This window comes from Pungitius pungitius, chromosome 6 (assembly GCF_949316345.1).
Source record: "Pungitius pungitius chromosome 6, fPunPun2.1, whole genome shotgun sequence".
In the NCBI taxonomy this organism is placed as follows: domain Eukaryota; kingdom Metazoa; phylum Chordata; class Actinopteri; order Perciformes; family Gasterosteidae; genus Pungitius; species Pungitius pungitius.
This window is the reverse complement of record NC_084905.1, coordinates 8,535,559-8,553,317: the sequence shown is the minus strand read 5'-3', so window position 1 is coordinate 8,553,317 and position 17,759 is coordinate 8,535,559. Positions and strand designations below refer to the sequence as shown.

The following is a 17,759-nucleotide window of genomic DNA, read 5'->3' as shown; positions in this document are numbered from 1 at the left end:
AATAAAAAAATATATAGAACCACTTAAAAATATATGTACAGTATTTGAGTATTATAATTTTAATATTATTAATAGTAATATTTCTACCGTTCTGTATGTGTTTTAATAAATTAGCGAGTTTTCATCATTATAATCTCCATACAGTGTTTTATCCGCTCTGTTTGTACCTTTTAGATCTGAGCTGATACTGTTTGCTTGTTACATTTTATTCTACGTCACTTTAACATAATATCTACTGACGCTGTTTTTGCTGCATGCACTACTACAACTACGAGAATACTACTACTGCTCAAGTACTTTTATCCACTCATTATCCAGAGGCTAATATATTCACATTAACATAACGTTCAGCGTTTCAATGAATGAAGGACTTTTATTGTGAAGGTCGAGGACTCCTTGGCTCGGCCCGGAAGTAACCTTTTGGTTTCCTCGAGATTCCTCCAAGCAGAACGTCCGTGTTGGTCGGACTGACTCTCAGATATTGTTCCTATCTCGTTCATGTCCGATAGCAGTGACGTGTGTTCGTTGCGACTCCGCATGGCGCTCGAAGCGGATGAAGTGGCCGCGTTGTGCTTGCAGCGCTGGAAGCAGCTCCCCCGCAGAGGGAAGCCGGAGCCCGGCAGGGAGTGGACCCTGCTGGCCGCCGTGCTGCAGATCACCCGCTGCGCGGACTCAGGTGAGAGCGCAACGTTAGCTCACTTCCACGAGACCACGAGCAGATGTACTTCCAGCCGCGGCCTCCAGGGGGCAGCAGAGGCGAGGACGGATTCTGAGGGGAGTTATTAAAGTGTTCGAAGTAGCAACTAAACCAATGAAGACCCAGCAGCAGTAGGATAGGACGTGTAGTGAAGAAGACACATGTCAATGTGAGGAGTTTTATTCTAATCAAATCCTTCTTTTTTCTTCCTTAGTTAAGAAGGAGGTTGTGTCCCTGGGAACCGGGACCAAGTGTATCGGACAGACGGCTATGAGTCCCAGAGGTGTGTGCGCTCTGTTTCTGTCTCTGTCCAACCAAAAAGAGTTGACCCCTAGTAATAGTATGTCCCGTTTGTCCTTAAAGAAATAGGTTTATATATATATATATATATATATATATATATATTTCTGTTGACGCATTGGGGGGATTATGAGACAATGCCCCCCCCCCTGTCACATACTAAGGGCCCTTTTTTTGGTAAAGTCTCCTTTACAGTAGTAGCAGTTTTATATCTCGTTACCTTGTCTTGGTTCTTTATTCTTTTTTTTTTCATTATGTTTCTTTGCGGTTTTTATTTGAGACTCAATGTCTCAGAGTGACATTTTGCAGGTGCCCCCCCCCCCCAGTGAGATTTAGGGCACTTAGACGTCTGTGTTCTCAATTGGCCCTGTCATCAATCCATGGATGCCTCGATAGAACTCTGCTCCAACTCCGGCATATCATTCTCATCTCAATATGTCCGTTTAGGGGACGTACTCAACGACAGCCATGCAGAGGTCATTGCTAGGAGGGGATGCATCAGGTGTGTGTTTAGTGTTGGTACCACACAGTTAGTTGGTTCTGGTGCCACTGGTGGTTAAATCTAGGCTGCTACCATGTGTGTGTGTGTGCGTGTGTGTGTAGGTACCTGCTCCAGGAGCTGAACAGGGCCGTGCGTGGCGAGGAGAACTCTGTGTTTACTCCAGCAGATCAACAGGGAAAGTGGAGGCTTCGGCCCGGCGTTTCCTTCCTCTTCTTCACCAGCCACACTCCCTGTGAGTCCAGACGCCGGCGGCTCCTGCCAAAGGATCCACAGGATTAATCCAGCTTGGTCATGTGTATTTCACGTGTTGCCATATAGATAAATGCACGTGTAGTTTCATCGTAAGGTTTCGGTTTGTATTGGTTCTAATGATGAAGGACGTTTGAGTCTTCCTCACTGAATGGCGCTGTGTATTACCAGGTGGTGACGCCGCCATCATCCCCATGATTGACAGCCAGTCTCAGCCCTGCCCTCCTGTGGCATCCACGAAGAGCCACGAAGGAACCGATGGACGAGGAGACCTGAAAAGGGGAGCTGAGGAACCAAATGAAGCGGCCCACGTGAAGCGGCCCCGCCCGGAGGAACAGGAGGCGCCTCCGGAGGACGGAGGGGACCCAAAACCACCCGTCCTGCCAAATCCCCCGGGAAGTGAGGATCCATGGCAGAGTCCCTCTGACGGCGCGGCACCCCCCCCACGGAGCCCAGACATTCACAGGACGGGGGCCAAGTGCGTGACGGGCGGACCGGCCGACCCCCTGGGCCCCGGGGCCGGCTACCACAGCACGGGGGTGCTGCGGGTGAAGCCTGGGCGAGGAGAGCCCACCCGGTCGCTGTCCTGCAGCGACAAGCTCGCCCGCTGGGGGGTGCTGGGCTTCCAGGGCGCGCTGCTGTCACACTACCTGCAGGAGGCGCTCTACTTCAGCGCCGTGGTGGTGGGCAAGTGTCCCTACAGCCAAGAGGTCATGCAGAGAGCTCTGGTTACGCGGTGAGGGTTCATGAGACCACTGGTGTCCGTGTCGATGTGTCTTCGGGCAGGACGCTGTGTGCAGCACGGTGACTAAGTACAGTTACTGGGACTGAACTTTAGGACACTTGATGCTACTTTCCATTGAACATATCCGGTTCTAGCTGCTCACATATGCAACCATTCCTGACGTAGTCCGGATTTCTTCACTCCGATATCGAGTGTTGGTGGAATGTCGTAGCAGGAGGCTGAAGCTGCACCAGATGTGTACCAGGCTTTATTTACTAAAGTAGCCCCATTTTGATATGCTGATATTGACTGTTATCGGCCCCACTCTACATCCTCAGTTGCTGTGATCCTGTTGAATCTCCAGGTGCTCCCATGTCTCAGACCTCCCTGCTGGTTTCTCTGTGAGTCCACCTGAGCTGCTCCGGTCCAGCCTGGACTTCCCCTTCAGCCAGGCGCAGACGGAGCTCCAGCACCAGGCGGGACAGGGGCGCGTCTCACCCTGCGGGGCAGGTAAGACCACACACACACACACACACACACACACAAGTCTCTGTCCGGGGCACCAGAAAGCAGCAGTGAATACCAGTTTCTGGTTGGATTTGCACATCCAAGTTGTGTTTAGGAAGGAGAACTGGGAATCTCTCTGTTGGTGCTAAACATCGGCGCGTTGCCATGTTGTAAGTGGAACTAATTGACCTCCGCATGGCGTACGTTCTACCATTGTTCTACCCCCCCCCCCCTGTTTTTCAGCCATCAGCTGGTGTAACGTGACCGAGGGGCCACTAGATGTCACAGCCAACGGCTACAAGCACGGCGTCACCAAGAAGTCGTTGGGCACGGCTGAAGCCAGGTGAACCCACACGCCGTACACGTCACCTGGAGTCACTGCGGGCTGAATTCGATTTATTGACACCAACACTGTGGGTGCAGGTCCCTCCTGTGTAAAGTGAAACTCTTCCATTCCTTCCTGTCTGTGGTGGCGGCCACTGACCCTGAAGCGCTTCCCGACTCCCTCAGGTAACACACAACAGGCCCTTTGATAGCTGCTCTCCTAGAGTGTGTGTGTGTGTGTGTGTGTGTGTGTGTGTGTGTGTGTGTGTGTGTGTGTGTGTGTGTGTGTGTGTGTGTGTGTGTGTGTGTGTGTGTGTGTGTGTGTGTGTGTGTGTGGGGTTGCGCCTGCCCCCTCTCTGCAGGGAGAAGAGGGGTCTCTCTGTTCATCAGCATTTGAGCCTGAAACCTGATCCCAGTGCAGCCCGGCCTCGCGCAGAGGGACACTACAAGCTGTCCAAGCCTTTACTGAGCCACAGACAACAACGACAGCATGATTTTAATGTTTTTAAGGGTATCTGCACGGATCACACCTAACAAATGGAAAGAGGAAGGAAATGAATAGAGGAAAAATAGTAGCTGCCAGAAGCATGTGGTACGCTGCATGAAGCAGCTTTCTACTCACACACACAGCTCTGATGTAATCTTTACACAACAAATACACTCACCGGCCACTTTATTAGGTACACCTGTCCAACTGCTCGTTAACACTTAATTTCTAAGCAGCCAATCACATGGCGGCAACTCAGTGCATTTAGGCATGTAGACATTGTCAAGACAATCTCCTGCAGTTCAAACCGAGCATCAGTATGGGGAAGAAAGGTGATTTGAGTGACTTTGAACGTGGCATGATTGTTGGTGCCAGAAGGGCTGGTCTGAGTATTTCAGAAACTGCTAATCTACTGGGATTTTCACGCACAACCATCTCTAGGGTTTACAGAGAATGGTCCGAAAAAGAAAAAACATCCAGTGAGCGGCAGTTCTGTGGGCGGAAATGCCTTGTTGATGCCAGAGGTCAGAGGAGAATGGCCAGACTGGTTCGAGCTGATAGAAGGGCAACAGTGACTCAAATAACCACCCGTTACAACCAAGGTGGGCATAAGAGCATCTCTGAACGCACAGTATGTCGAACTTTGAGGCAGATGGGCTACAGCAGCAGAAGACCACACCGGGTGCCACTCCTTTCAGCTAAGAACAGGAAACTGAGGCTACAATTTGCACAAGCTCATCGAAATTGGACAATAGAAGATTGGAAAAACGTTGCCTGGTCTGATGAGTCTCGATTTCTGCTGCGACATTCGGATGGTAGGGTCAGAATTTGGCGTCTACAACATGAAAGCATGGATCCATCCTGCCTTGTATCAACGGTTCAGGCTGGTGGTGGTGGTGGTGTCATGGTGTGGGGAATATTTTCTTGGCACTCTTTGGGCCCCTTGGTACCAATTGAGCATCGTTGCAACGCCACAGCCTACCTGAGTATTGTTGCTGACCATGTCCATCCCTTTATGACCACAATGTACCCAACTTCTGATGGCTACTTTCAGCAGGATAATGCGCCATGTCATAAAGCTGGAATCATCTCAGACTGGTTTCTTGAACATGACAATGAGTTCGCTGTACTCAAATGGCCTCCACAATCACCAGATCTCAATCCAATAGAGCATCTTTGGGATGTGGTGGAACGGGAGATTCGCATCATGGATGTGCAGCCGACAAATCTGCGGCAACTGTGTGATGCCATCATGTCAATATGGACCAAACTCCCTGAGGAATGCTTCCAGCACCTTGTTGAATCTATGCCACGAAGAATTGAGGCAGTTCTGAAGGCAAAAGGGGGTCCAACCCGTTACTAGCATGGGGTACCTAATAAAGTGGCCGGTGAGTGTAGATGTGAGCATCATTATGAGCACACGGGCCCCTGTATATATACACACACACACGTATACAGCTCCAACCCCTCTGCTACAGCAACACTCATACACAGACTTGAGTCACTTTATTTAGTCTCTTTCTTGATATTTTATTTTGAGTCTTCGCGTGTAGTCTCTTTGGGTGTCTTTATGGATGCTTTGGAGGTCTAACATCAATATGAGTTTGAACAGAGTATATAATCACTGTATTTTGCCCCCCCCCCCCCCCCCCCCCCCCCCCCCCCCTCAATCAACTTGGGCATTTGGGGGGGGGGTTTAAGACTGCTGCAGCGCTCAGATGAACCCAAACAGAAAAGACCTGGCGGTGAAATGAAGGACAGTGGCGGCCTCTTTTCTTTTTAGATCTCTTGCAGACGGTGGTGGAGACGGATCAAAGTTGTTAATAACCAACAAAGTCATGTTTTAAATACTCACAAGACGCGAGCACAAACTGCTCTTATTTGTAGCTCTTTACTCGGGTCACTCAGCATCCCTCCATTACATGTCATTTTTACATTACATGTCATTTAGCTGACGCTTTTATCCGCGTCGTACGGAAGCGACGTACAATAAGTGCATTTCTACATAGATACAAACTCAGAAGAACAAGTAACAAGAAAGTACATTTTTCATCAGATAAGCAGTTACAAAACATGTTATAGAAAAGTTCCATTATAAGTACAATTTAAGTGCTATCATTTGTTAGTGCTACGGTTTGCTAGTGTTTTAGTCAAGGTAGAGTCTAAAAAGGTGTGTCTTGAGTTTTCGACAGAAGATGTAGAGGCTCTCTGTGGTCCTGATGTCATCAGAGAGCTCATTCCACCATCTGGGAGCCAGGACAGCAAAGAGTCGCCATCTCGCCGAGTGCTTTTCTCTCAGAGAGGGAGGAACAAGCAGCTTGGCAGATGCAGATCGGAGTGTGCGGGTTGGGATGTAGGGTTTCACCATGTCCTGGATGTAGACTGGTCCCGATCCATTCACAGCATGGTACGTCAGTACCAATGTTTTGAACTGGATGCGGGCAGCTACTGGTAACCAATGAAGAGAACGGAGAAGCAGTGTGGGAGTATTTCGGAAGGTTGAAGACCAGTCGAGCTGCTGCATTCTGGATGAGCTGCAGTGGTCGTATGGCAGTACCTGGGAGACCTGCCAGCAGAGAGTTACAGTAGTCAAGGCGGGAGATGTGCCGCCTTCTGATTGAGAAGGGGTCGTATTCTCCTGATGTTGTAGAGCGTGTATCTACAGGATCGTGTCGTCGCTGCGATGTTGGCAGTCAGGGACAGTTGGGAGTCAAGTGTCACGCCGAGGTTCCTGGCACTCTGAGTGGGCGTTAACACTGAGTCGCCAAAGTTAAAGGTCAGGTCCTGAGTGGGCAAGGTTTTGCCAGGGAAGAAAAGTAGTTCGGTCTTGTACATATAAAGCAGTAGCAGTCAGGTTTAACTTAAAAACAGCACAAGCAACAACAAGTTTAGCAGACTAGCTTGGTTAAAGAAAATATACTCAATCTGATTTCAAGTCTCCTGGAAGTCTGAAGATCTGGTAAGAAGTGCTGCTTCTTATAAACAATAAGTAAGCATTATGAGCAGCAATGTACCAACGCACATGTCTGACCAGCACAGCTGTTTCTGCTGTTACCTATTCAGAAAAATAAAGGAAACGCATGTAAATGCATCAGATGATGGCTGTTATAATGTAACTAGTTTGTACCTGTTGGCATGACTCCAAGTGCCCAATACACCACTTTTGAATGAATTATTTGTGGATGACGTGTATCTGTTCAGGAGAGGCGAGCTGAAGACGTACTGGGACTTCAAGCAGGCGTCCCGGGCGTACCAGCAGGCCTGGAAGCAGCTGCGCAGCCAGGCGTTCCCTCTGTGGCCGCGCTGCGACCGCTCGCTCCTGCTCTTCTGCTGAAGCGTCCGTGGTCCAGCTCGCCGTCAGCAGCCAGGTTCCAGCACGGCCCGAGGTCAGACGGGTCCCTCTCGCCGTTCACGAGCGCCACGGGTGACTGATCGTGGGCGCTGACGTCATTGAATGCCTGCGAGCCGGCCCCAGCGCCGCCAAGCCTACATCTGATTAGTTAACGCTTTAAGCTACAGGATTGCTTCTGGAGGCCTAGATGCAGATCACTTGGACCCCGGCACGACATGATGGATAAAATACCATGGGATTAAAGCTCCATCATAAAGACCGGCCTTCCAAATCTATTTAGCTTGGGATGACCCGTGTACCTGAGAGGGCTGCTTGTAGCGCACGGCACAATAGATTCCTCTTAACCCGTGGAACAGTTGTGTCCCTCATGAAGACCGGACAGGGACTATCGTTTGTGTTGTCAGATTCCGCTGACCGGCTAACAGCACGTCGTTGGTTACGACCAGAGGGCTTAATGTGTCCTCTAATTGCCAATGACATGCCATTCAATATTAATTGAACACGACTCCGCTGGTAGTGTGTCCTCTATCTACAGGAAGCCTGTAGGACAACCCTGGTGATGACATCTGCCCGGATCGAATTCTGCAAGTCAAATCGGATAAGGTCAAAACAAGGGTTGTATAGTTTTAAAGGCAGGAGGGATCTGACAAAGTGACGCTGTAGGGATGCATTGTGGGATGTAGCATATATTCTGTCAGCATTTGTACTTGCAGTCAAGAGGACCTGAAATTGTGTGAGAATATCTCAAACGTGTGTTAATCACAAGTAAAAGTCAAACATGTTTTCCTCGTTTTAATCTAAAATATGAATTTATCTTACCTTGCTGAATGTGCTAAAGCTTTTCTTTTCAGAATCCAATTGTTCTTTTCCTGTATAACCAAAATATTTTTAAAGAATCATTTTGAGGCCTGGGTGTTTACATTAATTGAACAAAATGTCTCACAGTTTGGGTGAAATTTGCCATTAGGACATTTTGTAAACTGTAAAAAATACTCAAAACATTATAAAGTTACCTGAGCTGTCATTTCAATCATTACGTCTTATCTAAAAAAGGAAATAGCTCTTGTTTTGTATTTGGTATAAACTCTTACTACACTGTTAAGGCATTAAATACAGTTTGTAAGGGTTAAACATATTTAATGTATTTTGGCGTCACTACCTCATATTTGTTTATGTTCATAAAAGGATGATGTGCAACAAACGTTGCGCTCATATGAAGTCATATTGTTAACATTCATCATACACCTCATTAATAAGACAAACGCTTCATGATTTGCTTTTTTTTATTGGTCAGCTCTTCCAGCTCCCGTACCTTTTGTAGGATATCTAAAATTCATTTATGCCTTTTGAGATATACTAAACACACAACACTGACAAAATAAAAACAATACCGAATACCATAGCATTCCATCAATATATTACACATCTACATACCATGTTTAAAAGCCTGAATCGGCTTAGTGGTGCACATATATATGAATACTGAACCGTGATGACAGAGAAGGGGGGGGGATGCATCCCAAATGCGACCATCATCTGAGTGGTTCAGATTTCTCTCTGATCCCAGCAACACTTCACTTTGAGTATCTGTGGCTGTGAACGCTCAAAATTCACATTTGATAATTTTATCCACCAACATTTAGAGGCTTGTGTAGTTTGAATCATAACATAAAAAGAGATGGTGAATACAGGGAAAATAAAAAGATGTCATAATAATAATGATTGGCTCGCTGGATTAGTGATTAGGATATCACATGATCTTATTATTTATCACTAGCTAACCCATCTGTGCTACTGCACAAACTGCAAACTAGTACCCACACCGGTGGCTCAACACTTTTGATGCTACTGTGTGAACAACAGACCAGGTGAGCTAGTTAACGTTAGCTGTTAGCAGCTGGCAGAGGCCCATTGACCAGGTGAGCTAGTTAACCTGTCCGGTCCCAATACCTGGGCTTAGTGTATCAGTGTTTAGTTAAGTGTGGCTAACTGTGCAATTTGTACACCAGTGAGTTGTTAAAACATCTTCAAAATGAATGAACATAATTGACTTTTTATGGATGGACCTTTTCAATACAGCAAAAAAAAGAGAATTTAAATTCCAGAATATATGCCCACAACGTCATTTTTCTCTCTTGTGAAGATGAAATGGATGGTTGAATTTAAATATACAAATGAACCTGAAGTTTTCAAAGGAATTCTTGGAAGTGTAATTCAACTTCAACTAAAGTGTTGGCTTTTTTATAGCAGGTTTGTGGCTGTCGTCCCTCACAACGATCCCGTCAGCATGATGTGCAAATCGACAACAGGAAGCACTTCAAAGGTGTGGCAGGAGTGGTGCCTCCACTCCAGCAGCTCTACGTCTCACATGCGTATGGTCCTTCTCTAGGACTTTCACAGTGCCTAGCGCTACTGTGGCTTTAACGTTAAATACTGACGTTTTACTACATGATACAATGAGCTATACAAATATATCCATAAGGCGGTTGATGATTCTGGTTGAACAATTATTCTTTGTCCCTCCGGCTTAACACATATCTGTGACAACAAAGCAAAACAAAACAAAAAAACGTAGCGTGAGTGTGTGTGTGTGTGTATGTGTGTCAAAGCCTAAAAAGGTTCCCTTTAACAGTTCCCTGTACTTATGTCAGTATGAAAATGAATGACGTGCCTATAGTGTGTGTTATTTCGTACTTTATTCGGCAGTGTAGCTGATATTTCTCCCCACAAGTGACCTTTAAAACAGCGATCGTGACAAAAGACCAGCCATTTAAGTCAAGCGCTTTTAAAGCAAGTTTGTGACCTGTTTATGGAGCTAATCAGTGTTTTTTAGTATCAAAAACAGACCGTAAATTGCTGTGCTGAGTGTGTGGGTGGATTACTTGTACAACATGTGAAATGTATGAAAGATGGTGCTCCAGTTTATGTTGAGCCCCACTGTGTGTGTGTGTGTGTGTGTGTGTGTGTGTGTGTGTGTGTGCGTGCGTGCGTGTGTGTGTGTTAACCCCGTGTTGTATAAAAGGCCTTGAAACCAAAGGTGTTCTCTCCGCTGTAGGCCACGTACAGGAATCCATCCTCGTCCTTCTCCTTTTCGTACAGCTGCCCCATGGTGAGACTGTAACACACAACACAAAAAACATATAAGCACAATACATCTTCCATATATGTAGATGTATGTCTATGATATCCAAACCATGTTAAAAATGTTTATGATTTGAATGTATATAAATTCAATTCAATAAGAGCTAGAAAGCTGAAAAGTCAGAGCGGAACATTTTAATATTTGAACGGTTTTAATAGCTGTAAGTGTGAAATAAAGAAAAAAAAGAAATAGAATAATAAGATGTCGGAATAAAGATTAGAAGAACAATACTTCAAATGCTAAACGCATTCCAACAATAACCAAGATATACCTACAATCTAAATACCTTCTTCTCCATGTTCCCAATTAGAGGATTCAGGTTTCATTTTTATTTTCATTTTGAACTTTTGGAACAGCGCTGTTGGATTTGGAGTGCTTCCACATTCCTGGATCCCAATCAATGGATCCATTATAACATTTAGAGAAAGCACAGCATTGTGGCAATTACACTATGTGCTGTCTCACCACAATCAGATACATCCTTTACACGTGCGAGACAACAGTTTTCTTGTCTCATTGTCCATTGGAGTGGTGGAATAAGGAAACGTTGTCCATAGAATGTCTCGTCAGCTCGCTTCATCCTCGGGTGTCTCCTTCTACAAAGTCATACCTCACCGGCCACTTTATTAGGTACACCTGTCCAACTGCTCGTTAACACTTAATTTCTAAGCAGCCAATCACATGGCGGCAACTCAGTGCATTTAGGCATGTAGACATTGTCAAGACAATCTCCTGCAGTTCAAACCGAGCATCAGTATGGGGAAGAAAGGTGATTTGAGTGACTTTGAACGTGGCATGATTGTTGGTGCCAGAAGGGCTGGTCTGAGTATTTCAGAAACTGCTAATCTACTGGGATTTTCACGCATAACCATCTCTAGGGTTTACAGAGAATGGTCCGAAAAAGAAAAAACATCCAGTGAGCGGCAGGTCTGTGGGCGGAAATGCCTTGTTGATGCCAGAGGTCAGAGGAGAATGGCCAGACTGGTTCGAGCTAATAGAAGGGCAACAGTGACTCAAATAACCACCCGTTACAACCAAGGTGGGCATAAGAGCATCTCTGAACGCACAGTACGTCGAACTTTGAGGCAGATGGGCTACAGCAGCAGAAGACCACACCGGGTGCCACTCCTTTCAGCTAAGAACAGGAAACTGAGGCTACAATTTGCACAAGCTCATCGAAATTGGACAATAGAAGATTGGAAAAACGTTGCCTGGTCTGATGAGTCTCGATTTCTGCTGCGACATTCGGATGGTAGGGTCAGAATTTGGCGTCTACAACATGAAAGCATGGATCCATCCTGCCTTGTATCAACGGTTCAGGCTGGTGGTGGTGGTGTCATGGTGTGGGGAATATTTTCTTGGCACTCTTTGGGCCCCTTGGTACCAATTGAGCATCGTTGCAACGCCACAGCCTACCTGAGTATTGTTGCTGACCATGTCCATCCCTTTATGACCACAATGTACCCAACTTCTGATGGCTACTTTCAGCAGGATAATGCGCCATGTCATAAAGCTGGAATCATCTCAGACTGGTTTCTTGAACATGACAATGAGTTCGCTGTACTCAAATGGCCTCCACAATCACCAGATCTCAATCCAATAGAGCATCTTTGGGATGTGGTGGAACGGGAGATTCGCATCATGGATGTGCAGCCGACAAATCTGCGGCAACTGTGTGATGCCATCATGTCAATATGGACCAAACTCCCTGAGGAATGCTTCCAGCACCTTGTTGAATTTATGCCACGAAGAATTGAGGCAGTTCTGAAGACAAAAGGGGGTCCAACCCGTTACTAGCATGGGGTACCTAATAAAGTGGCCGGTGAGTGTACAGTATCCAGTCATGGTCACACCTGTATGGGTAGTGGATAGAAGTGTTCACTCAATGGCAGTCACGCCATATGGAGCTGCCAAATGTGACATTTTGTTGGACCTACGTGCTGCTAGTTGATGCCTTTGTTTGTAAGGCAGTTTCCACACCTATGGGCCACTTGTAAGATGATACATGTACTGCCACTTTCAAACTAAGACATAATCATTAGAAGACTTGAAGTTTAAGATTTCCTTTCTATATGGGTTTTTGTATTTTTGTTACAATGTGGTTACAGCAAGTGTGTATTAAAACCACAATGTATCGGGTAAAGGTGGAACCCAACAACGTCACATGGTTCTATTAATGCAGTACTGCTGAGTTGAAGGTGGGCATCCTGTCTCTAACTCTCAAAACGCACTCCAGCTGCCCCTGATCGTTGCATTAATCACTTGCAGACAATTGAACAAATGATTTGCTGTATCATTTGCAGTACTTACTTGTGACATTAACAATATGGTAACTTACGTTCATAGATAGATAAAAGAAAACACATGGCTTTGTCTGTAATCCAAGATGGTAATGGTGATTTGTACAGATGCGTTGTTTTGATATCAGTGGACCGTTACTGAGAACGACAATTCACGAGAGGCAAGGAACTATTGGCTATCACAGCAGAAATGCTGAGCAGAAGTAGAAACAAAGAATGGGTTTAATATATTTGAACCCTTCACACATCTGGCAGAGAAACAATTGTCTTGGCGACCATGCCCAGCTGTGACTTAGCATGGTAGCATCAGGCAGGGCTGTAAAAGAGATTATTCTTACCCTTTAAGAGCCATGAGTGCAATCTAAGTGTGAGCTGGTTTCCACAATGTTCAATATAATGCAGAGTTCTGGTAAAAAGTATACAATTCATATGCAGAAGTTAGCTGTGAGGGTAAACACTCCCTTTCAAACAGTGATCTTTGAAACACTAAAGGCTGTTCCGTTTTTTGCTCAGAACTTCTCCTGCCTTTGAAAAGACTCTCTCTGCCAGTACAGAAGTGGCAGTAATTCCCAGGTGCTCACTGCTAGTTTGCTCAGGGCTGGTAAGGTTTGGTCATGTTCTCTGGGAATCACTTTTTCTTTTAAGTGCCGACATACCTCAATGAGCACATCGCTGGTAGCTGACCGGTGATGTTGTCCTGACAAAACCTGCATGTCAAAATCAGTCCATATGCCTCCTTTTGATAGACCTGAACCTGAGGGGGCAGGACTCTGGTTTGGCTCCGAGGAAGAAGGCCCCAAGGCAGAAGGCCATGAGGCAGAAGACCCCGAGGTAGAAGGCCCCGAGGCAGAAGGCCATGAGGCAGAAGACCCCAAGGTAGAAGGCCCCCGAAGCAGAAGGCCATGAGGCAGAAGGCCCCGAGGTAGAAGGCCCCGAGGCAGAAGGCCCTGAGGTAGAAGGGCCCGAGGTAGAAGGCCATGAGGCAGAAGGCCCTGAGGCAGAAGGCCCCGAGGTAGAAGGCCCCGAGGCAGAAGGCCATGAGGCAGAAGGCCCCGAGGTAGAAGGCCCCGAGGCAGAAGGCCCTGAGGTAGAAGGGCCCGAGGTAGAAGGCCATGAGGCAGAAGGCCCCGAGGCAGAAGGCCCTGAGGTAGAAGGGCCCGAGGTAGAAGGCCATGAGGCAGAAGGCCCTGAGGCAGAAGGCCATGAGGCAGAAGGCCCTGAGGCAGAAGGCCCCGAGGTAGAAGGCCCCGAGGCAGAAGGCCATGAGGCAGAAGGCCCTGAGGCAGAAGACCCCAAGGTAGAAGGCCCCCGAAGCAGAAGGCCATGAGGCAGAAGGCCCCGAGGTAGAAGGCCCCGAGGCAGAAGGCCCTGAGGTAGAAGGGCATGAGACAGAAGGCCCCGAGGCAGAAGGCCATGAGGCAGAAGGCCCCGAGGTAGAAGGCCATGAGGCAGAAGGCCCTGAGGCAGAAGGCCATGAGGTAGAAGGCCCCGAGGTAGAAGGCCATGAGGCAGAAGGCCCTGAGGCAGACGGCCATGAGGTAGAAGGCCCTGATGTAGAAGGCCCTGAGGCAGAAGGCCCTGAGGCAGAAGGCCATGAGGTAGAAGGCCCTGATGTAGAAGGCCCTGAGGCAGAAGGCCCTGAGGCAGATCTAACAGTAGCTGTTGAGCTTGGGGCTAAACTGGGAGCTGCCTGTCCTGTATGATATACTTCCTGTATTTCAGAAAGGAGACGCTTTTCCATTACCTCCACATTGTCTTTGTCTCGAAAACCAAGATGTTTAAACCTAACATCCAGAAATGTACTGCAAGCTAACCAGTAAATGCTCTCATTACCCCTGAATCTGTGTTGATATTGCTGTGCCAGTTGGTAAGGGAGCTGCCTCGATGTTCACAGGCTGCTGCAGCCCTGTGATGAAGTGACACAAGTGGAATCACTTTGGAGACTGAAACATACTTTTCAGATGAAACTTCCCCTGTCACTTCAAACGTCACTTCTTCAAATGGCTGAGAGTTTTGTTCTGTCCTTTATTGGGTTCTTCATACATACATACATCTTGTTTTTGCGAATATCTACATTCCACACTTAAGCTCCTGTCACGTTCTCACGCGTCAGAACTAAACTCTAAACACCAACCAAGGGGATCTCACTGTGATAGGCAAACAGGGCCTCTACAGTTAAGTCGAAAGACTTATTTCGCTTCCCACAAACAACAACACTTGTGCCAGGTAATCTACCTGATTATATTGACCTTGCGGCCTAATTGAAACGCAACCTAACAAACAAAAAACCAAATGGATGCATGTTTAAGACACAGCCCAGGAGACATCGAAGGTAGATGGAGCAGAATTCTTCCCGTGGTGAAGTAAAACTTCTTCATAACATCTACTGAGGTCAAGAATGCTCTTGAGGAGATAAGCGTGTCAGAGCCTATAATCGTGAATCTAAATAAAGAAGGTTCACTACAAGGGTCAAACCACTGGGAACACTGAAGAACAAGAAGCCCCAATTAAACTCAGCAAGAAAACATCGGAAAAGGTCTGACAGCAAAGGAATGGCTCATGATCAGATGGTATTGTCCATCATTCATCTGGAGCAGACACATGTTAGAGGCCTATTTATGGATAGTGTGGAATGGTTCTTTGAGAACTTTTACTGTTTTTTACTGTTTTTTTGTTTTTGTACTGTTGCCATTTCCCTTTTCAACATGTTTTTAAAGATACGTGACTGGAACCCCGGCCAAATGAAGCGTTGCTCTCACCTGGATGGGGGCACAGTTTTGTCGACAAAGAGGAAGATGGCTTTCTCTGAAGGCAGCTGGATGCGTTTCCTGATGATCCACATGAACTGCGCCACTGTGATGTCAGAGGGCACCAGGTACTTCCTCTTATCGATGTCCACTATCTGAGAGCCGGACACCTTCTCCACTATCACCTGCAGCACGAGCGTTGGCAGAAAAAACATCTAATATGCACTTAACAGTTTTAGTTGCTTTCTAAGAATTCCTGGAATGTAGTGATGACCCTGACGAGCCAAATGTGGTGATGAAATAAATATAGATGATACCTTGCTCTTGTTTAGCTTGTGTTTGATGTCTAGAAATGTAGTGTCCCTTGACACTTGGAGGAGATGCAGATTTCAGGAATTGCTTCGGGGATCAAGTTGAACACACAAAGGGTCCCAGATGTGTGTTTCCCTCGATCAGAGACTTACACCAGTAGCGTAAAGAGTGACACCTCCGATCAGCCTGCACACAGAGGGACTCAGGTGTCACTCTTCACGCTATTGGCCCTTCCTACAAGTGTGGCAAAGGTTTCTGCACCGGCCTTATAGAGGCGGGTGGGATGTAATTAGCCATCCTGTCCATCCTTTTTCCATCAAAATAAGTGTATTTTTTAAATTTGAAACACAAGGAACCCTTGAAAAAAAACAATAGACTCAATTCACATTACCAGCACTGAAATCCACCTTTTTTTTTTGATGCATCCCGTAGGACATCACCAACTGAACCGGGCTTCACACACACGATGAGGAATATTGTGTACGGTTTGGTCTGTGACTCTGCAGCGTACAATGAGCTGGTCCACCGAGCAGATATGGGGAACTTGGTGAGTAACTTAACCCTTCTGACTTATATTCAATAAATACTGGGATCCTTCATCAGGCTCACAGTTGTAATGCTGCTTCTCTGAGCGGCTCTCCTAATCTCTCCATACCACTCACTGGGTCGCTCCTTCCCCCGCACTCAACTATCACTCACCGCCTCCTTATCCCTCGCTGTCCATCAATCTACGGGGCGTTTCTAAAACCTCTCTCTACCAAATTTCAGTCATTCTAAATTTATGTTTCTGGTTTTGCACCAAGCCTTGAAAGCAAAAGCAATAAACCAGATTGTGATTCTTATAGGCTTAAAGTCTGACTTTATGTGGAGTGGATGTAATGACCGCATCGTTTCTGGGTCTCAGAAAGGGGAATTTAATTTCCAAAGTTTACGCCCACCACCTTTAAAGAAGGATTCTTGATTCACCTGACGACAAAAGGAATGGCAGGGGGGGCCGGGTTGAGAAAGACGCTTCCTGTACACTTACTCACCGGCACTCTGTCAGGATATTTGTTGCGTATCTTTGCTGACTCCACACATCGGTGCTCTGAGGGAGAGACAGGGAAACAAACAGGAAGTCAGGATTAACAGGGATGAGAGAGGCCTCCTGGCAGCCTCCCTGCTCTAGTACCTAGTCGACCAAACCCAGCACAAAGAGGATGCAGCTGTGCGCCACGTCAAAGACGGATAATCGTTTCTAATTCTAGCCGTGATCCCAATCACTATCGAAGGGTGATGGTGCTTTGAGGGCGGGGAGGCGATGGGTGATAACATGTGGGGGATCCCTTTAGGGTCAGCACATTGCAGGCTCCTATTAGCCCATATAAGAGGTCTACTTTTGGAAACGTCTCCAGCAGCATAGCTTGAAGAAAAAAAGAAAAGAAAAGAGAGGAGTGTGGAGGTTAACTGAAGAGGATGTGAACATCTAAAGGAGCCACGGCTCTCAGCAGTGTGAGTGGTGTGATATTGATCAATATGGACATTTTATTTTACTGTGAAATACGGTTAAAGATCTGGAACAAATTAAGATAACACACTTAAATTATGCATCCACTTACACAATCACTGGTCACCTAAATTCAACGTCGTGCTCTTATTACCTTTTTGTTTATGTTTTTGTTAAAAAGGTTCGCTGTCTTTGGCCACTAAGCAATGCTGAGTTAACTCACTACTAAGTCCTCTTGAATCACCTAAGGTTCCTGCACTGAGCTGTTTGCAAGCCGAGAGGGCAGAACAGAAAGGTAGGGCGCAGGACATGACAAGAGCGGCTCTCGTTTCATAACAAACCCCATTACCGAGGGAATGGTCCTCTTTGAACATCCATTTCATCTTGGCTGGATCCCCGCACTGAGGCGTGATGGCGGCGAGAAGGTAGGACGGCTTCCAAGTCAGCGGCTGATGGCGGCGCGATGTCCAACAAATCCAGAAAAAAACGACCAAAACAGAACGTCAACAATGTCTCTCTGCCCAAAGCTTCCTGCTGTCTGTATCCCTGTTGGTGACGTCACTGTCTGGTAGAGCATATTGATGGTGCCTTCGCGTTCTCCCGGAAATAAATCGCTCCCGAAATTGTCCC

General features: G+C 46.7%; 2 protein-coding genes across 2 annotated transcripts; one reads left to right on the top strand and one right to left on the bottom strand.

Annotated features, from left to right (window-relative positions):
• Positions 1–427: 427 nt before the first annotated feature.
• On the top strand, positions 428–8,540 carry adat1 (adenosine deaminase tRNA specific 1). Its single transcript, XM_037452411.2, has 9 exons — positions 428–676; positions 912–980; positions 1,445–1,499; positions 1,601–1,731; positions 1,920–2,484; positions 2,837–2,982; positions 3,223–3,322; positions 3,403–3,489; positions 6,992–8,540. Exons 1-9 carry the CDS (start codon positions 499–501, stop codon positions 7,122–7,124), a joined length of 1,464 nt encoding a protein of 487 aa, XP_037308308.2. The 5' UTR covers positions 428–498; the 3' UTR covers positions 7,125–8,540.
• Positions 8,408–17,711, bottom strand: gabarapl2 (GABA(A) receptor-associated protein like 2). The gene is made up of 4 exons (XM_062562796.1): positions 17,479–17,711; positions 16,675–16,730; positions 15,344–15,516; positions 8,408–10,257 (listed from the first exon to the last, which is right to left on the bottom strand). The coding sequence occupies exons 1-4, from the start codon at positions 17,510–17,512 to the stop codon at positions 10,143–10,145; spliced, it is 378 nt and encodes a 125-aa protein (XP_062418780.1). The 5' UTR covers positions 17,513–17,711; the 3' UTR covers positions 8,408–10,142.
• Between the last annotated feature and the right edge of the window lie 48 nt (positions 17,712–17,759).